The 26,377-nt window shown below is 43.7% G+C and overlaps 1 protein-coding gene across 1 annotated transcript in view; it reads left to right on the forward strand.

Annotated features, from left to right (window-relative positions):
* Positions 1-566: 566 nt before the first annotated feature.
* LOC112235234 (nodal modulator 1-like) overlaps positions 567-26,377 on the forward strand; it is a 36,880-nt gene continuing 11,069 nt past the window's right edge. Inside the window, exons 1-36 of the mRNA XM_042317641.1 lie at positions 567-722; positions 1,241-1,508; positions 2,079-2,227; positions 2,529-2,684; positions 4,865-4,950; positions 5,083-5,228; positions 5,431-5,578; positions 5,869-6,045; positions 7,275-7,420; positions 7,674-7,788; positions 8,988-9,085; positions 9,169-9,352; positions 12,329-12,459; positions 12,751-12,906; positions 13,095-13,173; positions 13,377-13,550; positions 15,067-15,306; positions 15,960-16,049; positions 16,974-17,019; positions 17,103-17,203; positions 17,606-17,712; positions 17,954-18,026; positions 18,260-18,409; positions 18,841-18,978; positions 19,880-19,969; positions 20,120-20,225; positions 20,420-20,570; positions 20,700-20,877; positions 21,206-21,347; positions 21,712-21,843; positions 22,155-22,291; positions 23,921-24,008; positions 24,199-24,262; positions 24,355-24,450; positions 24,876-25,177; positions 25,988-26,147. Of these exons, the coding sequence (XP_042173575.1) occupies positions 707-722; positions 1,241-1,508; positions 2,079-2,227; positions 2,529-2,684; positions 4,865-4,950; positions 5,083-5,228; positions 5,431-5,578; positions 5,869-6,045; positions 7,275-7,420; positions 7,674-7,788; positions 8,988-9,085; positions 9,169-9,352; positions 12,329-12,459; positions 12,751-12,906; positions 13,095-13,173; positions 13,377-13,550; positions 15,067-15,306; positions 15,960-16,049; positions 16,974-17,019; positions 17,103-17,203; positions 17,606-17,712; positions 17,954-18,026; positions 18,260-18,409; positions 18,841-18,978; positions 19,880-19,969; positions 20,120-20,225; positions 20,420-20,570; positions 20,700-20,877; positions 21,206-21,347; positions 21,712-21,843; positions 22,155-22,291; positions 23,921-24,008; positions 24,199-24,262; positions 24,355-24,450; positions 24,876-25,177; positions 25,988-26,147 (4,820 nt within the window). The 5' untranslated portion in view covers positions 567-706. The remainder of the gene's footprint in view (positions 723-1,240; positions 1,509-2,078; positions 2,228-2,528; positions 2,685-4,864; positions 4,951-5,082; positions 5,229-5,430; positions 5,579-5,868; positions 6,046-7,274; positions 7,421-7,673; positions 7,789-8,987; positions 9,086-9,168; positions 9,353-12,328; positions 12,460-12,750; positions 12,907-13,094; positions 13,174-13,376; positions 13,551-15,066; positions 15,307-15,959; positions 16,050-16,973; positions 17,020-17,102; positions 17,204-17,605; positions 17,713-17,953; positions 18,027-18,259; positions 18,410-18,840; positions 18,979-19,879; positions 19,970-20,119; positions 20,226-20,419; positions 20,571-20,699; positions 20,878-21,205; positions 21,348-21,711; positions 21,844-22,154; positions 22,292-23,920; positions 24,009-24,198; positions 24,263-24,354; positions 24,451-24,875; positions 25,178-25,987; positions 26,148-26,377) is intronic.

Here is a 26,377-nt window from a genome sequence, read left to right on the forward strand (position 1 = left end):
GTTGGCATAATGACAAGTATTTCCAAATTATTCCCATAGGACGTGAAAATTAATTGGCATAATAAGATAAGGGACGGCCAAGGGCTCAACTGTGTTATTACGAATGACTGCATGTGCAGTGTGTAATTGGATAGGGAATTGCAATGAAGAGTCATAATGATTAACTTTCGTCTTCGACTCTCTATTTAAAACACAATGTTGAATTCTGTGAATAACAGCATAATAAACAATTCAATTGTTAGTTGGACATTTTTATTATTTCATATTCAAATAATATGACCCCATTTTAAGCGTAAATAATTATTGATGCTCCATCATTTAAAAGGTTTATGGTGGTGGAATTTGAGGACAGTAGAGCGCGACAAATGTTGTTATATAAATATAAAAGCTAGCTAACTAGCTATACAAATAAACGTCAAATTGTTGGTCGGGTCGTTTGTCAGTATTTAATTTAGATTAAACTCCAGTCATATCCTAAATCAAATAAGCACGATTGTTGTGTATTATTGTGGGAAAGCATGCTATGCCAATCTAGTATTTATACATCTAGCTCCAGAGTTGCGTCGCTTTGGGATTCAGGAAAGGGAATGCGGCTTTGTTTTCCTTCTGCTGACTGACAGCCAACGTCAGCTAGCTACGCTAGTTAGCTAACAAAGTTGTTCATTAAACTTTCGTTGATATTAAAAGTGCACGAGGACAACTGGAAATGGAGAGAGACTCAGGTAACTAAGCAAACTCAATTTCATATAGACCTTCTCAGCAAGTAAGTTAGTAAATGTAGCCAGTTATCTAGCTAGACAAGGCAGGTAAACTTTCCCAATGCTAAAAAGCTATCCAGCCAACGTTAGCTAGCTAACGGTAGCTATCTAACTTTTAGCTGAAACTGAGCCAATTGTCGTTGTTATTGAAAGAAAACTTCCCTTACTCTTTGAGTTTTATGACATTAAATAGGAACAGTAACTTGGTTGCTGAATATATGTTTTGATAGATGTAATTATTGAGGTGTGGTTGTAGTTTTTTCAAATGTACCTGTCTGTTGCAATGACTGTATGTCTACACCACTTCCTGTGCATTCACAGCCAAATAGTTTAGTGAGTTCAACAGTATGATATCAATACAGTGTATTGCATTCAAGTACTGCTCTTTAAACCCCACATTTTACTCTCACTTTATGAACTTTAACCCCCAGCCTCTTCCCCAAAACATTTTTATTTATTTATTTACTGTTTCTCTCTGACAGTGTTCCACAATGACCGTCTGGGAGCACCACGTAACCCACTACTGGACCAGCTCCCCAGCTACCAGTCTCTGCTGTACCGCAGAAAGCCCTCCGCCTCGGGCAGTAACAAGCGCCGTGGCAGCTCACGGACCAGGCTGGGCTCCTCCAGCAGTGGGAAATGGGGACAGACCACATTGGCCAGACAGCATGAGGAGAAACACAGGACTCAGACCCTACAGAGACCAGTCAGGGAATTGTCCAAACCTATGGCGGAGAAACGCAGAGACAAGTCAGATCGCTAATATGTCTTCATGCAGTGTTATACTGGTGTAAAATGTTGTATTGTAATGATAATATGAAAAGGGCTGCACTGTGTAATAACATTTTTATACTATGTAACTGTATAAGTTACAGGACAACAGAGATTTTTATGTTTTTCACTGAGTCTTACTGTGTTGGAAGTAATTGGTTATCTGCCTTCATTGCCTTCACTCACTGTAGGGGTCAGCAGTGCATAGTTATTGCTCTGCAGGCAGTGTTTCATTTTCTCATATCAATTTGAGACATTACAGGATTAGTGAAGGAATGCTCTCTGAATCTCTCCTAGATATATGGCAATTCTCAAGCCTTAGGCCAATAACAGAGCACACCATTCACTACAAGTAGGCTACAATTTCATGAGCATAACAATTGGGGCTAGAGATGGTTAAGTTCATGGTGGACACTATATTGAGTCTCTTTGTTGAAGCTCTCTTGGTGGATTCTGGTGTGATGTTAGTATTCTTGAAAAATGATTAGTATGTAAACATTGACTGACTGATTGATTGCTTAATATATTGACTGATTGATCATCTGACAGGGACCAGCGTTTGGAGCAGGCCAAGGATCTGAGCAGTTGGAGCCAGTGGAGACAGAGCACCAGACGGACCCTGAGGAGGCTGAAGGAGGATGGGTTTGAGATGCTCAGCAACCTGGAGCTCTGGAGGGGAGACATCCATGTCATTGAGGGTAAGAGAGTGGTTGCCAGTGACAAAACGACCTGTTACTCCAATTGACTTCTATTGACATCAATACATGATTAGTTACACGATCAAAGCTTAAAATTGGAATTGTGAGGGACAAAGGCAGAGTGTCCACAGAGATGATGTAATATCGCTGATGAAAATTGGGCAATTAAAAGGTTTTTTGCTCACTTGTGTGTCTTCTGTTGGAAGCATTGAAAGATATGAGTGCGTTGATGTTGATCTCTTTAAGATCCGGGATGGTATCTAAATCACTCATCCTTTCCCTTCTCTGTGTCACATCACAGGGATGTTTGGCACGGGGATCCTGTCCTACTTCTCCTTCCTGCGTTTCCTGGTGCTGCTCAACTTCATCATGTTCCTGCTCATGTTCGGCTTCGTCATGCTGCCCATTATCACCGCCCCCCATGCCTCAGGGAACACCACCTTCAACCACGTAGATGGTAACACAGTCCTTTACGTGTTATACAGTAAAGTAGACCATATTATACATGTAACTGTCAAGATAAAGGAAACACACAGACCCTTTAAACCGCCTATGCTCCTTTGAGACCCGTCTTTCAAAGTAGCGAAAAATAATAAGCATTTTTATACAAGACTAAGCATGATGGGATGTTAATGACTTAATTACTGAATTAACTCAGGAACCACACCTGTGTGGAAGCACCTGCTTTCAATATACTTTGCATCCCTCATTTGCTGAAGTTTCCTTTATTTTGGCAGCTACATGTACATCACAGGAGGTTGGTGGCACTTTAATTGGGGAGGACGGGCTTGTGGAAATGGCTTGAGCAGAATGTGTGTAATGGTATCAAATACATCAAACACATGGTTTCCAGAAAATCACATTGTAGGATTTTTAATGAATTTATTTGCAAATTATGGTTCAGGAAAATATGGGGCATGTAGCTGTTCTTTGGTCAAGAGCATCAGTCATCTTTACATTATATTAAAGGTTGTATTGTTAATTTCTCAATACTTTTTAGTATGCAAGTTCTCCCACTTAAAAAGGTGAGAGAGGCCTGTAATTTTAATCATAGGTACACTTCAACTATGACAGACAAAATGAGGGGGAAAAATCCAGAAAATCACAAATGAATTTATTTCAAATTATGGTGGAAAATAAGTATCTTCAATAACAAAAGTTTATCTCAATACTTTGTTATATACCCTTTTTGGCAATGACAGAGGTCAAATGTTTTCTGTCTTGGTTTTCACACACTGTTGCTGGTATTTTGGCCCATTCCTCCATGCAGATCTCCTCTAGAGCAGTGATGTTTTGGGGCTGTTGCTGGGCAACAAGGACTTTCAACTCCCTCCAAAGATTTTCTATGGGGTTGAGATCTGGAGACTGGCTAGGCCACTCCAGGACCTTGAAATGCTTCTTACGAAGCCACTCCTTCATTGCGTGGGCGGTGTGTTTGGGATCATTGTCATGCTGAAAGACCCAGCCACGTTTCATCTTCAATGCCCTTGCTGATGGAAGGAGGTTTTCACTCAAAATCTCACGATACATGGCCCCATTCATTCTTTCCTTTACACGGATCAGTCGTCCTGGTCCCTTTGCAGAAAAACAGCCCCAAAGCATGATGTTTCCACCCCCATGCTTCACAGTAGGTATGGTGTTCTTTGGATCCAACTCAGCATTCTTTGTCCTCCAAACACGACGAGTTGAGGTTTTACCAAAAAGTTCTATTTTGGTTTTATCTGACCATATGACATTCTCCCAATCTTCTTCTGGATCATCCAAATGCTCTCTAGCAAACTTCAGACGGGCCTGGACATGTACTGGCTTAAGCAGGGGGACACGTCTGGCACTGCAGGATTTGAGTCCCTGGCGGCGTAGTGTGTTACTGATGGTAGGCTTTGTTACTTTGGTCCCAGCTCTCTGCAGGTCATTCACTAGGTCCCCCGTGTGGTTCTGGGATTTTTGCTCACCGTTCTTGTGATCATTTTGACCCCACGGGGTGAGATCTTGCGTGGAGCCCCAGATCGAGGGAGATTATCAGTGGTCTTGTATGTCTTCCATTTCCTAATAATTGCTCCCACAGTTGATTTCTTCAAACCAAGCTGCTTACCTATTGCAGATTCAGTCTTCCCAGCCTGGTGCAGGTCTACAATTTTGTTTCTGGTGTCCTTTGACAGCTCTTTGGTCTTGGCCATAGTGGAGTTTGGAGTGTGACTGTGAGGTTGTGGACAGGTGTCTTTTATACTGATAACAAGTTCAAACAGGTGCCATTAATACAGGTAACGAGTGGAGGACAGAGGAGCCTCTTAAAGAAGAAGTTACAGTTCTGTGAGAGACAGAAATCTTGCTTGTTTGTAGGTGACCAAATACTTATTTTCCACCATAATTTGCAAATAAATTCATTAAAAATCATACAATGTGATTTTCTGGATTTTTTTTTTTCTCATTTTGTCTGGCATAGTTGAAGTGTACCTATGATGAAAATTACAGGTCTCTCATATTTTTAAGTTGGAGAACTTGCACTATATATATATAATTATATATATATATATAATTATATATATATAATTTTTTAAATTTTTTTATTCATTGTTAATGGACTTCTAGAAAGATGTCTTACCAATATTATATTGTTGCTTCTGTTGTGAACCACAGGCTTCGAGTGCAGTAACTACCCCAGCACCTCTCGCCGTGGCCTGGTGGTTTTCCACCAGCACATCACAGACCTCCTCTCAGGGGCGGTACGGACTACCCTCCTCATATACCACGCCCTCTTATTAATTTAATTCAGCCACTCATTGTATGCCTGCATAGCACTGTAGATTATGTTTTGGGACTGAGAAGGACTCCCTTGTTTGTTTCAAATCTTAAAGGGCTTTCTGGAGCAGACTTACCTCTTCTATGGTTACTACAAGGTAGAGACCATTCACTTCCCTAAGTTCACCTACAACCTGCCTCTGGCCTACCTGCTGGTCACCATAGCCTACCTCTTCCTCAGTCTCATATGGATAGTCAAAAGGTAAAAAGTGCCCTATCTTACTGTATTCAGACTTGTCAATTATACTAGTCTTTTGGATAAACCGCTCCTCAAAAGGCATATCTTCTCAAACATGCACATGCTGTCCAATTGTTTTTCATAGTCCTGCAAGTCATATACTGTTATAGAAATACTTCAGTTTTTTAGCAATTTCAAAATCTGCATTTGTCTTCGTTCCCCAAAGGTCTGCGACTGGCTTCAAGCGTAAACTGGTGCAGGACGAGGATCGCTTCCAGAGCTTCTGCAACAAGATCTTTGCCGGCTGGGACTTCTGTATCGTCAACGACAGCGCAGCCAGGCTCAAGAGGAGCAGTCTTCTTTATGAACTGAAGGTGAGGTGTCACTAGTCAGTCGATAGTATTGGTTGACTCAAAATAACAGGGAGAAATGTGATTCACCACTATTGACAAAGTGAATTGAAGTCCTCAGTTCACACATTCCAGTTACAGCCATATAATGTAACAGAACTGTATTGGTTCACTTCTGTTTACCACTCACTTTTCAACAACTCCTTTCAGAAGGAGCGGTGTTTATTTGTTTATTAATATATACAGTATAAGTGCTTATAACTGCATATCATGGAGATCCTATATTAATTCCTCTGTCCTTTCTATGTCAACAGACTGATTTGGAAGAGGAGCGCATCAAGCAAAAGATAGCAGACAGGACACGGAAGGAGAAGTGTAGGATCTACGTGATCCGACTGATCCTGAATCTGTTTGTGATCGCTGTACTGGCTGCCTGCTTCTACTCCATCTACATAGCCACCAACTTCTCCCAGAAAGCACAGATGACCAAGGTAACTAGGCAAGTCAGTTAAGAACATATTCTTATTTACAATGACGGCCTACCCCGGCCAAACCTGGACGACGCTGGGCCAATTGTGCGCCGCCCTATGGGACTCCCAGTCACGGGCAGATGTGATACAGCCTGGATTCGAACCAGGGTCTCTCGTGACGCCTCTAGCACTGAGATGCAGTGCCTTAAGACTGCTATACCACCCGGGAGCCCCATTTAGTGGAGGATTCTTTTTAAATCACATTGTGATTAACCTTTAAACAGCCACGTTAGTTCAGTTTAATTTGATGTGTACTATGGAAGATTAAAGCTGAATTGCAGCAGCACATACAAGAAAACAAATGTAAATCAATGATCAACATGAAGGGAGTTGAAGCGTGAATGGAGGAGGAGCATCTTGGTCACAGCCAGGGAGGATAGTTGGTCAGAGACGGGTCTGGAGTCTCCTCAGCCATCCCTGCTGTCCCTGATGTCCTCAGCCTCTCCTTATGGACTCTGTAGGTAGCTGGTCAATAGACATATGCTTATTTTAGATCTGATACATATGTCTAAGTTTAGCACAGGTGTGTCAAACATACGGCACACGGGTGGTCTGAGTAAAAACTGAAATATATAATTTGATTATAATAGTTTTCCTCCCGGGGGAAAAAAAAATGATATTAATCGCCATTGAAATGACTAAAACCAAATCTAAACTGTAGAATTGATAATGGACCTACATTTATTGTGTCTTCACTCTTTCCAGCATCCTAAAAGTCATCAAAAGAAAAACTAGACAGTCAGGGAGCATTGACGAGAATGAATGCGGCCCACGGGGAAAAATTGACTGCGTAAGTCAGTTAAGAGCAAATTCTTATTTACAATGACAGCCTAACCCAGACCACGCTGGGCCAATTGTGCGCCATCCTATGGGACTCCCAATCACGGCCGGTTGTGATACAGCCTGGATCGAGCTAGGGTCTGTAGTGACGCCTTGTAGCACTGAGATGCAGTGCCTTAGACCACTGGCCACTCGGGAGCACAATGGTTGTGTTTTTTTTTTTACGTTTATCGATTTTACAAACAACACAAACATCAACACAGAACGACACTGACACATTCAACAATTTCAGAGGTTGAGGGATAAGCACAATGGCTGTTCTATTGAAATGAATGCTCTCTTCCTCAGTACTGTATACCTAATGGCATGTGCCTTTTCTGTTTTACTTCAAACACGCGTTGTCATAACAGGTGAACTTCATCCTGGACCTGATCTATGAATATCTGCCTTCCATCGTCATCACCCTGGCCAACTTCATCACCCCCCTCATCTTCTCCCTCATCATCCAGTTTGAAGACTACTCCCCCGCCTTTGAGATCCGCTTCACTCTCATGAGGTAAACAACAGGGCTGGGGTTGTTTTATTTCTATTCAGTCATTACATTTTTCAGTTTACTTCCTGAATTGATATGAAATTTACCCCAACCCTGGAAACCAAGCACTTTCTTCTGTGAAAATCAATGAATGATGCTCTTGATGTTTCACACCTATTCTAGTTTGCATACTGATATAGCACCCTGGTATTGATGAATAGATTTTTGCATTTTAACACCAACGTAATTTCTTTGTAATGTCATAATCTTTCCACAGGTGTGTTTTCATGCGCCTGACCAGTATCTGTGTGCTTCTCGTCTCCCTCTGGGGTCAGATCACCTCTTGCCAGGAAGGCAACTGTGTCTGCGGGTACAACCACATCCTCTACCCGGTGAGTGGAGGTCAAAGGTTACCGTAGATATACAATACCAGTCAGGTTTCTTTATTTGTACTATTTTCTACATTGTAGAATAATAGTGAAGACCTCAAAACTATGAAATAACACATGGAATTATGTAGTATCCAAAAAAGTGTTAAACAAATCAAAATACATTTTAGATTTTAGATTATTCAAAGTAGCCACCCTTTGCCTTGATGACAGCTTTGCACACTCTTGGCATTATCTCTATCAGCTTCACCTGGAATGATTTTCTAACAGTCTTGAAGGAGTTCCCACATATGCTGAGCACTTGTTGGCTGCTTTCCTTCACTCTGCGGTCCAACTCATCCCAAATCATCTCAATTGGGTTGAGATTGGGTGATTGTGGAGGCCAGGTCATCTGATGCAGCACTCCATCACTCTCCTTCAAATAGCCCTTACACAGCCTGGAGGTATCTGTTACTTGAACTCTGTGAAACATTTATTTGGGCTACATGAACTTATCCTCTGCAGCAGAGTTAACTCTGAGTCTTCTTTTCCTGTGGCAGTCCTCATGCGAGTCAGTTTCATCATAGCGCTTGATGATTTTTGCGACTGCACTTGAAGAAACTCTCAAAGTTCTTGAAATGTTCTGTATTGACTGGCCTTCATGTCTTAAAGTAATGATGGACTGTCGTATCTCTTTGCTTATTTGAGCTGTTCTTGCCATAATATGGACTTGGTCTTTTATCAAATAGGGCTATCTTCTGTATACCACCCCTACCTTGTCACAACACAACTGATTGGGTTAAACGCCTTAAGAAGGAAAGAAATTCCACAAATGAACTTTTAAGAAGGCACACCTGTTAATTGAAATGCATTCCAGGTGACTACCTCATGAAGCTGGAGGTAGTCACCTGGAATGCAAAAATCTATTCATCCAGCTGGTTGAGAGAATGCCAAGAGTGTGCAAAACTGTCATCGAGGCAAAGGGTGGCTACTTTGAAGAAACTCAAATCTAAAATATATGTTGTCTTGTTTAACACTTTTTTGGTTACTACATGATTCCATGTGTTATTTCATAGTTTTGAAGTCTTCACTATTATTCTACAATTTAGTAAAAATAAAGAACATCCCTGGAATGAGTAGGTGTGTCCAAACTTTTGACTGGTACTGTACATATTTATATTGGACGTTACTATGATCTCATATAATTCTACCTCTGCCTATAGTGTTGGGAGTCTCGCGTGGGCCAGGAGATGTACAAACTCATGATCTTTGATTTCATTATCATTGGTGCCGTCACTGTCTTTGTGGAGTTCCCTAGGAAGTAAGTCATCTTTTCTCTTCTCTCCTCTTCTCTCCTCTCCTCTCCTCTTCTGACGGTTCTCTCCCTCTCCCCCCTCCCCCTAGACTCATAGTGGACTACTGTGACTGCGGCCTGGCCAAGTGGTGGGGCCAGCAGGAGTTTGCCATCCCCCAGAACGTCCTGGAGATTGTGTATGGCCAGACCATCTGCTGGATCGGGACGTTCTACTGCCCCCTGCTGCCCGCCATCTGCACCATCAAGTACTTCATCATCTTCTACATCAAAAAGGTAACATACCATAGAAATATTAGACCGTATCAATGTACTGTGATAGGTGGGCCAGTGGCCATAATTGTAGTTCTATGTAATACAGTACAGTAAAAGCATCAGGAAGGTACAGAAACTAAAACGGGAAGCAGCCGTGCTCATGTCTGTACAACCCTGATCCTACCAATCGGATTCCACGCTTCAAGATTGCTTCGATCACGTGGACTGGGATATGTTCCGCATAGCGTCAAACAACAACATTGATGAATACGCTGATTCAGTGAGCGAATTTATTAGCAAGTGCATCGGTGATGTTGTACCCACAGCGTCTATTGAAACATTCCCCAACCAGAAACCGTGTATTGATGGCAGCATTCCTGCAAAACTGAAAGTGCGAACCACTGCTTTTAATCAGGGCAAGGTGACCGTAAACATGACCGAATACAGTGTAGCTATTCCCTCCACAAGGCAATCAAACAAGCTAAGCGTCAGTATAGAGACAAAGTAGAGTCGCAATTCAACGGCTCAGACACGAGAGGTATGTGGCAGGGTCTACAGTCAATCACGGACTACAAACAAAAACCAGCCCCGTCGCTGACCACGATGTCTTGCTCCCAGACAAACTAAACAACTTCTTTGCTCGCTTTGAGGACAATACAGTGCCACTGACACGGCCCGCTACCAAAACCTGCGGGCTCTCCTTCACTGCAGCCAATGTGAGTAATACATTTAAACAGGTTAACCCTCGCAAGGCTGCAGGCCCAGACGGCATCCCCAGCCGCGTCCTCAGAGCATGCGCAGACCAGCTGGCTGGTGTGTATACAGACATATTCAATCAATCCTTATCCCAGTCTGCTGTTCCCACATGCTTCAAGAGTGCCACCATTGTTCCTGTTCCCAAGAAAGCTAAGGTAACTGAGCTAAATGACTACCGCCCCGTAGCACTCACTTCCGTCATCATGAAGTGCTTTGAGAGACTAGTCAAGGACCATATCACCTCCACCCTACCTGACACCCTAGACCCACTCCAATTTGCTTACCGCCCCAATAGGTCCACAGACGACGCAATCGCAATCACACTGCACACTGCCCTAACCCATCTGGACAAGAGGAATACCTATGTGAGAATGCTGTTCATCGACTACAGCTCAGCATTTAACACAATAGTACCCTCCAAACTCGTCATCAAGCTCGAGACCCTGGGTCTCGACCCCGCCCTGTGCAACTGGGTCCTGGACTTCCTGACGGGCCGCACCCAGGTGGTGAGGGTAGGTAACAAGAGATCCACCCCTCAACACTGGGGCCCCACAAGGGTGAGTTCTCAGCCCTCTCCTGTAATCACTGTTCACCCATGACTGCGTGGCCATGCACACCTCCAACTCAATCATCAAGTTTGCAGACAACACAACAGTAGTAGGCTTGATTACCAACAACGACAAGACAGCCTACAGGGAGGAGGTGAGGGCCCTCGGAGTGTGGTGTCAGGAAAATAACCTCACACTCAATGTCAACAAAACAAAGGAGATGATTGTGGACTTCAGGAAACAGCAGAGGGATCAGCCCCCTATCCACATCGATGGACAGTGGAGAGGGTGGAAAATTTTAAGTTCCTCGGCGTACACATCACGGACAAACTGAATTGGTCCACCCACACAGACAGTGTGGTGAAGAAGGTGCAGCAGCGCCTCTTCAACCTCAGGAGGCTGAAGAAATTCGGCTGGTCACCAAAAACCCTCTCAAACTTTTACAGATACACAATCGAGAGCATGCTGTCGGGCTGTATCACCGCCTGGTATGGCAACTGCTCCGCCCACAATCTTAAGGCTCTCCAGAGGGTAGTGAGGTCTGCACAACGCATCACCTGGGGCAAACTACCTGCCCTCCAGGACACCTACACCACCCGATGTCACAGGAAGGCCAAAAAAATCATCAAGGACAACAACCACACGAGCCACTGCCTGTTCACCCCACTATCATCCAGAAGGCGAGGTCAGTACAGGTGCATCAAAGGGTGGACCGAGAGACTGAAAAACAGCTTCTATCTCAAGGCCATCAGGCTGTTAAACAGCCACCACTAACATTGAGTGGCTGCTCCCAACATACTGACTCAACTCTAGCCACTTTAATAATAGAAAAATGTATGTAATAAATGTATCACTAGTCACTTTAAACAATGCCACTTAATATAATGTTCACATACCCTACATTACTCATCTCATATGTATATACTGTACTCTATACCATCTACTGCATCTTGCCATCTTTATGTAATACATGTATCACTGGCCACTTTAAACAATGCCACTTAATATAATGTTCACATACCCTACATTACTCATCTCATATGTATATACTGTACTCTATACCATCTACTGCATCTTGCCATCTTTATGTAATACATGTATCACTGGCCACTTTAATCAATGCCACTTTATATAATGTTTACATACCCTACATTACTCATCTCATATGTATATACTGTACTCTATACCATCTACTGCATCTTGCCTATGCTGTTCGGCCATCACTCATTCATATATTTGTATGTACCATTTCTTATTCATTCCTTTACACTTGTGTGTATAAGGTAGTTGTTGTGAATTTGTTAGGTTAGATTACTTGTTAGGTATTACTGCATGGTCGGAACTAGAAGCACAAGCATTTCGCTACACTCGCATTAACATCTGCTAACCATGTGTATGTGACAAATATAATTAGATTTGATATGAATGACTGTTTGTGTTTTTGGTTGTAGCATATGGTTTTAGCTGGGTCTAAACCTCGGGTTACATACTCTAGGTAACTGATTGAGTTGAGCGATACTGTACCTCATAGGTAATAGTGTAGGTCAGGATATTTCCTTATCCTAATTCCTTTACCCAATTGATAGAGAAAAGGAATATCCCATACCGGTGTGCATTATGTTGACTGAAATGACTGAAAGGGAATTCTCACCCACAAATATGTTGATGAATGTATGTATTGTCTACCCTGCAGGTGACCCTGGTGAATAACTGCCGCCCGGCCACCCGTCCGTTCCGAGCCTCCAGCTCCAACTTCTTCTTCCTGGCTGTGCTGCTGATTGGCCTGGCACTGGCTTGTGTACCTGTCACCATTGGCATCGCACAGTGAGTACATGGCAGCAGTTAGCATACCATGCATGCGTTTTAATTTCCATAGATAACCATCAATATGGCTAGTTGCACTGAAACTCACCGTGCACCAATCTCATACCCTTTTCACACTGCTGAGCCTAACTGAGCCTAGCTTAGCTGTACTGCTGAAACTGGGCTGGATAGGAAATATTTGAGTCAGCACAGTACAGTTTGGCTTGGCACCATAGTGTGAAAATAGTATCAATCTGCTCCTAGATCAGTTGTTGGGGACATAAACTTACCCTCCCGTTTCTCCCTTATCAGGATCAGCTGTTCCCAGGCCTGTGGTCCCTTCGTTAACTACACCACATCCTGGGAGGTGCTCCCCCGGACGGTGTCCCAGCTGCCTGCAGGTGCACGCACGTTCCTCCTGGCCATCTCCTCTGAGGCCTTCGCCGTCTCCCTCTTTGTCATCACATGGTACGGGTTCCGGCCAATGATATCACTCCTGTCTACGGTTCATTATCATTTGATATCCAGGCCGATAGACTGTGGTTTCAGCCAATCAATCAATAAAATATATTTATAAAACCCTCTTTTCATCAACAGGTCACAAAGGGCTTTCAAAAATCTGCTTTGATAACTGTTGTGTCTCTTTCCTCCCTCAGCCTGGCCATGTTTTATGTCATTGCTCTAGCTGGAGCACACAAGCGAGTGATCAACCAACTGAGGGAACAGCTAGTCATGGTGAGTAGCTACAGTAACCAGTCTACATGGCTGCACAACTCTACTGTACAGTAGCTTCATAGGACTTAGCTGTAGGGACAGGATTATTTTCCTGACCAGAAAAAAATCTAGCTCCTAGTTATCTGACATAACATTGTTATAGGGTTAATTATAGGTTATTATTAGTTATAGGGTTAACCCTCCTCTCCTCCCTGTTCGGCCAGGATGGGCGAGACAAGCGTTTCCTGATCCAGAAGCTGTGTCAGGCCCAGAGGACCTGTGCTATTATATCCACAGGTGCTGGTTCCCAGTCCCTCTCCTCAGACAGAGTCAGTCCCAGCTACCGCTCCAACTCTGGGGTCTTCCTGGTCCAGCCACCCCCGGACTCTGCTACTCATGTCTGAGTTGCTAGGATTAGGCCCTTGAGTTTTACCTGACCAAAAAACTCAGGGCTCTTGATATTACTTGTAACTGGCTGTCTAAACACTATTACTGGCAGACACTATAGGGGCTGGCTTCCCAGAAATATATTAAGTCTAGACCTGGACTAAAATGCATGCTCAATGGAGAATCTCCATTAAAATAGCTTTTTAGTCCAGGACCAGGCTCGATCTGTGTTCAGGAAACCAGCCCTACCACTGGAAGACACTAGATTTGAGGAACACTATGCAACTGGGGGATTAGCTTTGCCTATCAAGGATCTTTGGCTTTGATCCAACGCATGTTGAGATCTGTGAACGTTTAACAAGCACAGTTTTACAATATTGGACCAATAGTTTGAACTCAAGGCTGGCAAAATAGCTATTTACTGCCTTTTGTGGAGAATATATTGTCCTGTTTGTTGTTTACTATAAGTAGCCTACCATAAACATTACTATATGTGATGTCATGATGATAATTCTGCTGACTATTACCTTTTTCCTTCCAAGAAGGACTCTATTTATGACAAGAACCACTATAAAACTTTGAATTGCCCTTCTGATTAAAGTAATTTAAAAAAAAAAATCAAAGCTGATCCCATATTGTTCCACTTGAACGCCTATAAAGACTAAACATTCTTCTTGCACTTTAAATGTGGCCTTTCTTGTTTATCTTTTAAAGGTATACTGTATTGATTTGTGTAAACTTATATTCTTTAATCTCTTGTTTACTATTTCCAGTAACTCCCTCTAAGTATTAACTTTTAATAACCATGACAAGCTACATGTGATTTAATATTTCAAAATGTATTTGAGATCTACTGTCCCAACTTCCGTTACATACCAAACTGAACTAATACTTTTTTACTGTACTCTGTCTCCACTGCCTGTGTTCCATAAAGGGGAAGTGTTGTTTTGTCCATTGCAAAACATTGTTTATGAGTCAACTGTTACATTTGAATCAACTAGTAAGATGTCATTTTGGCTAAAGTTTTATAATTCCAAAATCTGTGTGTTATTCATTGTTATAAACTGGGTGGTTCAAGCCCTGAATGCTGATTGGCTGACAGCCGTGGTATATCAGATTGTATACCACGGGTTTGACAAACCATGTGTTTTTACTGCTCTAATTACTTTGGTAAACAGTTTATAATAGCAATACGGCACCTCAGGGGTTTGTGGTACATGGCCAACTCCGCTTTGCGTCGTGCTTAAGAACAGCCCTTAGCCGTGGTATATTGGCCATATACCACAGCCCCTCGGGCCTTATTGCGTATTGATTTGTGGCTGGAAAAGGAAAATAAATAATGCAAGTATTTAAAACGTATGTTATTTCTTGTCATACTTTGTGTGAATATAACTTGTTTAATTTGTTCAGTAGGGAAACCCAAAAGACAAGATTCTGTTCATATTTGAATAGACACCTTTTCAAAAGTAGATACTTAATCTATGTCACCTCCGCACCAGCAGGTGTCGACGCCTCCAGAATAGGTAGCTGCTGCTCCTTCAACAGCGCAGCGTACGGAACCGGAGGCAGCGTGCACTGTCAATTCGGTTGTCCAGAAAAATCTTCTGGCGAAAACTCGGAATAACGGAACCGGCAGACATGGCAGTGTTCTGGATATTATTTGGAATCATCTGCTGCCAGTTTATTACAGTGTCAGCTGATGACATTGTGGTGGCCTGTGGAGGGTTCGTGAAATCCGACGTTGAAATCAACTACTCGCTGATCGAGGTGAGTGCAGAGACGGCCTACTATCTTAGTAGGCGGAGACACTATTGCTGGGGGTCTTGAGTGGTGAAAAGACAGTTGAGTTTGAATGAAATAACATTACCCCCAAGGTGGCTAGTAAGATGATCTAGCTAACTCTCTGAGTAGCCACACTAATCTCACGAGCCATCTCTGATCTATGTTGCTGGTTTCTCGTGCACAACCATGTCGAAATTCAGAACTTGCTAGCTAACTAGTTAACATAGTACAATACTAACTAGCTATCCTTACAAAACACATCAGAAACTCAATAACTTGAATCTATTTAAAAGTATCTAAATGTGTTTAACTGATTTTAAGCCCTTTCTACATTTTAAATCTCTGAGCGAATGGTAGTTTACGCACTAGCTAGCTAACGTTAGCTAGCATGCTAAAGTTGACCTAGCTAGTTGCCAGTCCACCTAAACCCCACTGTACTGACGAGGTATTGCACCATACACACCATTTACAATAATAGGATTACTATTTAGTCAAATAATCTCAGACCGGACCACCCTCACCCTAATGACTGCCGGAGCTAACGTGAATGACTTGCAAACAAGCTACTTGATTGCAAAATCCTATTTGGTTGTGTTTGTGCATTGCTAAATACACATCGTCTGTCTTGTCTCTCACAGATTAAAGTGTACACCAAACAAGGGTCTTTGAAATATCAGACGGACTGTGCTCCCATCAATGGATACTTTATGATTCCCCTCTATGACAAGGTAATGAATGTATTGATCCGAGTAGGCAGGCGGCCTCATTGTAATGTCATAATACATGAAACAAACGTGGTATCCATACGTTTGATACCGTTTCATTGATTCCATTCGAGACATTACAATGGGCCCGTCCTATAGCTTCTCCCACCAGCCTCCTGTGGTATTGATACATATGAAAATGCAATAGTAGTAGTAGTAGTAGTATGGCATTGGTTTGTCTAAACCTCAGACTGGTTCCCTGGTTACTTCATGGATATCAATCTGAAAGAAGTCGCTGTAAAAAAAGACGCAGTAGTCTCTACAAGACAGAATGTTGAATACAATTCTATTTAATCGTACTTTACCAGTTGTCCGTGCTATTGGTCCTTTTGGCGGTATCAGGTGGAGATGGGGTAGCCACAGGAAAGGACTGTTTACCCCACTTTTTGCGGCAGCGGTTCTGTTGCTTATATTTCCCACCTCCTGGCGCATTTCACGTGATGCACAATATCAAACAATAGCTGAATGTAGCTTAATGTTGTCGACCAAAGCACAGTTACCTCGCAATCAGCTGAAAGTGCTTGTGAAATTTACCAGTTGATTGCGTGGGACACAGTTCAGTCTGCTTCGGTTAAACTCGGCATTGTTGACATATTGTGCAGCGTCGCATGTGAATTGAGTCAGCATTGAAAATACAAACCGACATACAGCCCAGCGTACTGAAAGTCAGGTTGATAACACTACTCTGTGGATATTTTGTCTCAGATTACCTACTTTTATAGGGACAAAATCAGTGGACAACAGGCAAAGTACGTTCAAATTAAGTTTATTCAACAGTTTGACTTGTGATGGGACTGTTAGAGCCTACATTTTAGAGACGAGAGAGGAGTCGTCCACTCTCGGGTTCATAGTGGCAGTTCTGCTAATATTTGACTCTGTTATTCACAGGGAGACTTTGTGTTGAAGATTGAGCCTCCTCTTGGGTGGAGCTTTGGTAAGGAGAATTTCATGTGTATTTGTAGCTCTTGTGTATTGCCAGCAGTGCTGTAACATAACACTCTGTCTGTGTTTTTGCAGAGCCCACCAGTGTGGACCTCTATGTGGACGGGGTCAATGATATCTGCACCAAGGAGCAGGACATCAACTTTGTCTTCACTGGCTTCTCTGTCTCTGGAACGGTGAGAGGAACTCTTCTTCAATAAGCCTTGGCCTAACCCTTGTGGGGATGGTGCTCTCTGGAATAGTTAGTCATTTAGCAGATGCTCTTATCCAGAGCAACTTACTGGAGCAATTAGTGAAGTGTCTTGCTCAAGAGCACATCAACATGTTTTTTTTTTTTTTACCAAGTCAGCCCGGGGATTCGAACCAGCAACCTTTCTGTTACTGGCCCAACGCGCTAGACTATGTTCCCCCCCCAAAGACTCAATACATCACTATTTACTGACTAAACAGAATGGCACAGATATCTGCCTCTTTTTAAAATGGTTGTTTAGTGTTACTACTTACCGGATATGCAGTATGTGCATTTCTGAAATAATGTTTTACTTTGTTGTGATGTTTATGTGTTGTGTATGTCCCAGGTGCTAAGTAAAGGCCAACTCCTGGGCCCAGCTGGGGTGGAGATCAGCCTGACCAGGGAGGGAACAGGAGAAAAGCTGCAGACTGTGCTCACTCAGCCTGGAGGAAAGTAAGGGACCGCTCCTCAAACTCTTAACAGCGCTGCTTTAAACTACAAGGCAATATAACTACCCCTTACAACACAAACAAACACACTGGCTTTTCTTTCAGTAGTGGCAACTCAAGCCATTCATATCAATGCTAATGCTTTTGTACACATCCGCTATTGTTTTGTATCAGGACAATATGCGAGGGGGGGGGGGTGGTACAAGCACTAGGCTTCTAACAGAATGTTTTGGGTCATTTCACAGGTACACCTTCTCCAAAGTACTTCCTGGAAATTATGACATCATTGCTTCTCATCCGTCCTGGACCTTGGAGCAGGTGAGTATCTTTCTGCAGGGCTCATGATCTCAAGCCATTTCAAAGTGCAGCTGTAGGTGTTATTGGCACAGTTTTAGGTGGATGCAATTGGAACTCAACAATCCTATTGCACAAGTAATATAAGCAAGCAGAGTAAGAACATAGGTTCTACACAGGTAGTGTGAACTATGCAAAAATAATTAGAGCAAAAACGTCCAAATGATTCACAATCATTTTGCGTTGTCTTTCCACAGAGCGCTACGTCAGTGCGTGTGTCCAGTGCCAATGCAGCGGCTGCAGAACATCTGGTAGTGGGAGGGTACGATGTCTCTGGGGAGGTCCGGAGTGATGGGGAGCCCATGAAAAAAGTCACCTTCCTCCTCTACTCTGCCACAGTGAAGGAGGTCAAATATATTTGTATTGAATTGAATGGCAAATTGAAAGAGCGGTGGTGTCCAGTCCGCTGTGTTTCTATTACATATTGTGAAGCACTACAGTGATATTTTATCCTTAATGTTGGCTGTCTATGAAGCTGGACATTTTATACATGAATATTTCAATTATGATATTGTAACCCAGACGGTTACATACAGTTTTTACCCAAAACGTGAATTTCAAGTTTCAGATATATGTAATGCTTATCTTACATCCAGGCTGTATCACAACCAGCCGTGAATGGGAGTCCCATAGGGCGGCGCACAATTGGCCCAGCGTCGTCCGGTTTTGGCCGGTGTAGGCCGTCATTGTAAATAAGAATTTGGTCTTAGCTGACTTGCCTAGTTAAATCAAAATAAATACAATTCCCTCTAATATGTGTATTTCTTGTGTTTCCCAGGACATCAGTGGCTGTGACACAGCCCCAGTGGATGGAGCCGAGTCTGGAGATGACTCCCTGGTCTACCTGTGTAGCGCCCTGTCCCGAGAGGACGGCATCTTCTCCTTCCCCTCACTGGCCAGCGGAGATTACACTGTGGTAAGATGGCCGCCACAACACACTCGTGTGGTTCACACTGCACTTATCCCATGGCAAATTAGCCCTGGGCTAAGAGAATGCCTTTTGAAAACGACGTATTCAGCACATATCCCTCCCAGTTAATGTGTGTTGCTGAAATGGCACAGTTGGTGTTCTTATGTTGTCATTCATGTGTAAAATATACTTGGGATCTGGAAGGCTCTGTACAAAAAATCTGGAAGGCTCTGTACAAAAAATCTGGACGGCTCTGTACAAAAAATCTGGACGGCTCTGTACAAAAAATCTGGAGGGCTCTGTAGAAAAATCTGGAGGGCTCTGTAGAAAAATCTGGAGGGCTCTGTACAAAAAATCTGGAGGGCTCTGTACAAAAATCTGGAGGGCTCTGTACAAAAATCTGGAGGGCTCTGTACAAAAATCTGGAGGGCTCTGTACAAAAAAATCTGTACAAAAATCTGGAGGGCTCTGTACAAAAAATCTGGAGGGCTCTGTACAAAAATCTGGAGGGCTCTGTACAAAAATCTGGAGGGCTCTGTAGAAAAAATCTGGAGGGCTCTGTACAAAAATCTGGAGGGCTCTGGAGGGCTCAAAAAATCTGGAGGGCTCTGTACAAAAATCTGGAGGGCTCTGTACAAAAATCTGGAGGGCTCTGTACAAAAATCTGGAGGGCTCTGTACAAAAATCTGGAGGGCTCTGTACAAAAAATCTGGAGGGCTCTGTACAAAAATCTGGAGGGCTCTGTACAAAAATCTGGAGGGCTCTGTACAAAAATCTGGAGGGCTCTGTACAAAAATCTGGAGGGCTCTGTACAAAAATCTGGAGGGCTCTGTATAAAAATTATATACTTTGTCTGGTTTCTTGTCCTTCACTTTGACTATGTTGGACTAATTTGTCTGTGTTTCAGATTCCCTTCTACAGGGGAGAGAGGATCACATTTGACGTGGCGCCTTCCAGAATGGACTTCAGGGTGGAGCACAACAGCTTGAAAGTGGAGGTAAGTTTACAGTGCTCCAGCTTCCTGCTTGGCTGCTACTTATGGGTTAAAATCATACAGCATTGGCCTTTGTGTCATGTGATTAACAGTGGTTATAATACTGTACCTGACCCTGGAGGTGTCGTGTTTTGTGTTTCTCTCTCTCTGTAGCCCATCTTCCGTGTCATGGGTTTCTCTGTGACTGGCAGGGTTCTCAACAGCCTGGAGGGGGATGGGGTACCTGATGCCACGGTAACCCTCAACAACCAGATCAAAGGTAACCATAGTGACATCCACCACCCCATTGCTCTTCTATTATCTGTGTTCAAATTCGGAGGAGAAATATCAGAGATGACATTGTTTGATTAACGTGGAGACATGCTATGTCCATTTGCGTTGGGATCGTCCTTCTGCCGAACCCTTTCTTTCTCTCTCCCTTTTCCTCCCTCTCTCTTTCTTCCCCTCTAACAGTTCTGACCAAAGAGGACGGCTCCTACCGCCTGGAGAATATGACCACCGGTACCTACACCCTCCGCACACACAAGGACCTCATGTTTTTTGAGCCAATCACGGTGAAGATAGCTCCCAACACGCCTCAACTCCCTGACATCATCACTGCTGGGTGAGTTTTGACTTTCAATGTGTCCTATTGATGCCTCCATCTATAATCATAACATCTGACATAACAGCTACGTAGTTGTTCTGTTGAAGCATTATAAATTATAAATGTCATTCTCATCCCTCTCTCCAGGTTCAGCGTGTGTGGTCAGATCGCTATCACCCGTCTGCCAGAGGGCCTGAAGCAGCAGGGGCGTTACAAGGTGACCCTCACTCCCCGGGGACAGGACAACACCGCCACCCGCACCACCGACTCAGACCAGCAGGGGGCCTTCTGCTTCCATGCCAAACCTGGAGACTACAGTGTTACTGTACGTTACAGAAATACAGCTTGTTCTGACTATGAGATGAATTGGTGGCTTTTGAATTTTGGTGGGTTTGGTTGTATTGAGCGAAGTTGCCCTTATGCCCTTATCTAGGATTAGCGTAGCTGCTCTGAATCCCTATAAGGGTGAAGAAAGCATACTAAAGTGATCTATGATCAGTGTCTATGGGCAACTTCATCCTTCTTCCAGTCCTATTTACGTGAGATCAGCTCTTAGGGATGTTACCCTCAAAATACGACCAAACGGGATTTTTCCATTTACCTTGGCTGTACTTAGGCTAACGTTTCATCCTGTCTTCCATCCTTCCCTGCAGGTGTCTCTTCCTGAGGGGGAGGTAAAGGCTGGCCTGGCCCTGCAGCCTGCTGCTCTGGAGGTCTCCCTGGTGGACAGGCCCCTCTCCGACCTCCTCTTCACCCAGTTCATGGCCTCCGTCTCGGGCAGGGTCTACTGTCTGGGTAAGCCTGCCCTGGAGCTCTCTCCCATTAGTCTATGACTCACTCTGAACATTTCCTGTTTAGATGTCAAGTAGGAATAATTCAAGGTTAACAATAACCCCTTAGGGAGAAGTATCTCTTATTCAACAGGGAACAGTAGGGCGCATTTTCTGTTGAATGAAAACAGTCATGGTTAAAAGTGCTTTTCTATTAGACAGTCTGAGTGTGTTTTGATGCCTAACTGGGTCATTGTCAGGACAAACGCTGAAAACAGTCAATCTGAATACTCTATTAGTCCTAGCATCCTCGTTAGACAGCCAATCAGCGACGGTCTCATTTTCACGGCTTTACCACTTTGAATAACCTTTGACCTCTTGACCCCCAGCGAACTGTGATGACCTGTCGGTGACCCTGCAGCCGGTGAGTCGTCAGGGGGAGAGGAGGAGCGTGCTCCTCTCAGGGAGCGGTGACACCTTGGAAATCTCCTTCGACAACGTTCTGCCTGGCAAATACAAAGGTACGGACCTCCTGGGTCATGTTCATTGGGGCAAAAGGTTTTTTTTTTTTAAATAAAAAATTTGCTATGGAAAACAAAAATGTATTTTTGGACAAGATCTTTTTAGTAGCTCCTCGTTTCGTTCAGTTTTCTTCCCTTAAGTGTCTACTGAACAAGTATGTTATAGGATGGTCAATGTTGTAAAAGAATAAATCCATACACTAAAGCCAGGCTGTACTCCAGTCTCTCAGGCTAGGTTATGTATGTCTTGTCCTTATGTCAATATTGTAGCAATGTCTCACTTTCTGACACTCTGCTCTCCTCCCTCCCAGTGAGTATCTCCCATGAGGAGTGGTGCTGGAAGCTCAAGTCAGTGGAGGTGGAGGTGCTGGACTCTGACGTGCTGGGAGTAGAGCTCAGACAGATAGGCTACATCCTCCGCTGCTCCCTGTCCCACGCCATCACCCTGGTCAGTAGTAACACAGGGGAGGGCTGTGTGTAGGGGACAGAGAGACTGTGTCTTTAGGTTTGTTCATATGTGTAGTTGTGTGTATTTCTGTTTGTGCTTGTTACACTACACGGCCGAAAGTATGTATATGTGGATACCTCTGTAAATCAGTGGATTTGGCTATTTCAGCCATACCCGTTGCTGACCGGTGTATAAAATCGAGCACACAGCCATGCAGTCTCCATAGACAAACTTTGGCCTTATTGAAGAGCTCAGTGACTTTCAACGTGGCACTGTCATACGATGCCACCTTTCCAACAAGTCAGTTTGTCCAAATCTGTCCTGCTAGAGCTGCCCCGGTCAACTGTAACATGCTGACCACACCGCCCACGTCGTGTGCGTTGCAAAATATATATATATATATTACACGTTATTCAATCATTGCACCTATGATGCTTGCGAGCATCAACGAGCGTCTGCGTAGCCAGGTGCTAAAATAGAACTTGTTTTTTTTTGTGAAGCTTGACGTGCTGCAAGTCCCGCCTCTCCCATCTCATTGGTTTTTAGGAGCATATACCCACATGGGTGATTGAAAGTTTAACTGAGGTCCACACTCCAGTCCAGTTTGTGGTGGTAATGCACCTTAAAGTTGGTTGCCAGCTGCCATATAAAGTCCGAAGAAGAAGCCTGAGAAGATCGGTTTACCCTTTTATCTGTGGATTAATTGTCGGAGTAGAGGACCTTGTGTGTTTTAAGTAAAATTACAACCCAATGTTTATATCCCAGGAGAAATTAGCTAGCAACAGCAAGCTAGCTAGCTAAATTGCCATGAATGTTTCGTGTTTCAACCTGTCCCCAAATTAATCTAGTTGGTTCAGAGATTGTTTTGATATTTCAACCTGCATATCCTTATCGTGTCTGGTGTGGATGGACAAAATCAACATGTGTGCACGCGGTCTAGTCCGCATGTAAGTCCTGTTACTGTGAAGTGGAAAGGTCTAGGAGCAACAACGGCTCTGACACGAAGTGGTAGGCCACACAAGCTCACAGAACAAGACCGCAGAGTCCTGATGCATGTAGCCCTTTAAATCTGTCCTCGGTTTAAGCACTCACTACCGAGTTCCAAACTGCCTCTGGAAGCAACGTCAGCACAATAAACTCTTCGTCGGGAGCTTCATGAATTGGGTTTCCATGGCCGAGCAGCCACACACAAGCCTAAGATCTCCATGTGCAATGACGAGAGTCGGCTGGAGTGGTGTAAAGCTCGCCACAATTGGCCTTTTGGAGCAGTGGAAACGCGTTCTCTGGAGCGATGAATCACGCTTCAACATCAGTGCCTGACGACCTCACTAATGCTCTTGTGGCAGAATGGAAGCAAGTCCAGCAGCAACGTTCCAACATCTAGTGGAAAGCATTCCCTGAAGAGTTGGAAGGCTTTTTGTAGTAGCAATTGGTGGACCAACTCCATATTAATGCCCATGATTTTGGAAGGAGATGTTCGACGAGCAGCTGTCCACATACTGTTGGACAGCTGCTCTGATAAGAAGAGTATGAGTGAATTGCTGAGCATAAGGATCCTTAAATAGCTCATATTACATAATCGTGGTTGCTGTGGTGAAAGTCTAAATGAGTGTCTGTGTATCCTGGCAGGAGTTCTTTCAGGACGGCAGCAAGCCTGAGAACGTTGGCGTCTATAACCTCTCCAAGGGGGTCAACCGCTTCTGTCTCTCCAAGCCTGGTGGGAGAAACTCCTCTTCTTTTCACTTGTCTTCGATTCTCTTCAATATCCTTCAATATCCTTACTGAAAGACCTCTCTTTGGAAAATAAAATGTGTCTTTATGAGACTAACCTAGGTTAATGTAGGTTACCGGTAGATACATGAGTCAAATATTTATGCTTATTAATCATCTAATCTTGCTTTTGCCAGGGGTGTACAAAGTGACTCCTCGATCTTGCCACCAATTCGAACAGGACTATTATACCTACGACACGTAAGGGTGTTCTATTGGATCCATTTCTATGTTTTCCTTTTACATAGCCCCACCAAAGTGAATGACTCTACTTGTCTAAATGTCTCCTTCAGGTCTGCCCCCACTATCCTGACCCTGACTGCAGTGAGACATCACATGACTGGCCTAATCACCACTGATAAGATCCTAGATGTCACGGTCACCATCAAGTTAGTGCCCGTCACTTCTATAGGCCTGCTATCACTCTACCTTCACTCTACCATGTCCAAACAACCAGGCAAAATGTGGACTGATGGCATTGTTCTTGTTTGTAAGATGAATATCTGAGATTGTGTGTAAGATTTGCTGAGCAGTACTGTATACAGAATATACATTTAACTCAAAGGGGTGAATCTGTGTGCATAATTTGATTCAACCACCTATTTACATAGAACAGTACAGTGTACATGATTCATAAAAAGGTTGGAGATTTACATGCATTTCCAGAATTAGGGTTTAAACATTAATTACTTGATTGTTTTTCTAAATATGACGACAACAACAACAAAAATGATTATCATTGTGTTCCTCCTGTAGGTCGTCCATAGTCTGGTCCTGCTGTATTAACCTAAACACTGTTTGTGTCCTCCATCAGATCCTCCATAGAGTCTGAGCCAGCTCTGGTCCTAGGCCCTCTGAGAAGCCTGGAGGAGCAGAGACAGGAGCAGCAGCTGCAGGAGATCGAGCTGCGGCGCCAGGAGAGGGAGAGACGCGCCCAAGAGGCTGAGGATGGCAGTGACAGCCAGCCCCCCATCCAAGAGAGAGCTGATGAGCTCACCAGCCCCTTTCACTACGAATTTTCTTACTGGGCCAGGGCTGGGGAGAGGATCACTGTGACTCCCTCCTCCAAGGAGCTTCTCTTCTATCCGCCGGAGATTGAGGCTACTATCACTGGAGGTCAGAGTTCACTTCCTTGTTTTCCTCTTCTTTTGTGTTATGTTATTGTCTTTGTGTGTGTGTGTTTGGTCTGTGGTGTCTGTCTGCATATCTCTCTGTGTGATTATGTAGTGGAAATTCTAACCAAAAGGGAAGAGAGACTGTAGATTCTTCAAACAACAATTATATTTAATAAGATTTGCAAAAAAATGGATCAGTCAACAATCCACACAACAGTGCAGAGTTAAAAGCCCAACGAACAGAGTTGGCTCTCTGCTGTTATAGAAAGTACAACCTCTTGTCTACATGGCAGTTTAGCAGATGTGTGTAAACAGTGGCAGAACATAGTGTGTACAAGGCGATTGGTTTGTCTATGCAGATTTTAAGATGGCTCGAGGTTGATAGCTCGAGGGCTCAACCATCTAACTGCATTTATCACAGCTCACAGATAGTAAAAACACGGGATGTCTCACATGCTGGGGTCGCACCCAAATGGATCTTATCTATACGCCCAGTCTTGTGACTAAGTCACATGAAGACACATTTGTATCAGGTTAGAAAGAGAGAAAAAACACTTATAGCAGGAGACAATTCTCTTAAGTTGTATCACACGGGATAGCATAACTCACTTAGTCATTTTCCACCACAGGTGTATACCCTGTTTTTGTCTGTCTCTATATTTATATATGGTAACTCCCTATTCTCTGCCCCTACCAGAACCCATCCACAGAGATCTGACCAGGGCGTATGGTGGACATCACCGGCCATGAAGCTCTGTCTGTGTCCAGCGGTAATCTATATACCTTCTCTTATTCTGTCCCTTTCTCACAGAGTCTTGTCCAGGGCGTGTGGTGGACATCGCAGGGCGCGCTGGTCTGTTCCTGGAGGGCCAAGTGACGCCAGAGCTGCAGGGGGTGGAGATCTCCATCACCGAGAGAGGAGCCAAGGCCCCCCTCGTCACCGTCGCCACCAACGAGAACGGGGCTTACAGGTATACATGACTATCCCCTAACCATAACCTCAGTCACTGCTGAGTTAGCCGTAAGGCTGGGGTTGCTTGTTCAAATCATGCTCTTGTTGTTTTTTTAACAATACATTTGACCACTTTCCGTCTTAATCTAGCCACTTGAAATGTCCACCATGTTACTGCTGTTGTTGCTTTAGATTAGCTTTAGGCAGGTTTTCTCATGGTGTTTGATAAATGCTCCTTGATTGTGACAT

This window comes from Oncorhynchus tshawytscha, unplaced genomic scaffold, assembly GCF_018296145.1.
Source record: "Oncorhynchus tshawytscha isolate Ot180627B unplaced genomic scaffold, Otsh_v2.0 Un_contig_2357_pilon_pilon, whole genome shotgun sequence".
In the NCBI taxonomy this organism is placed as follows: domain Eukaryota; kingdom Metazoa; phylum Chordata; class Actinopteri; order Salmoniformes; family Salmonidae; genus Oncorhynchus; species Oncorhynchus tshawytscha.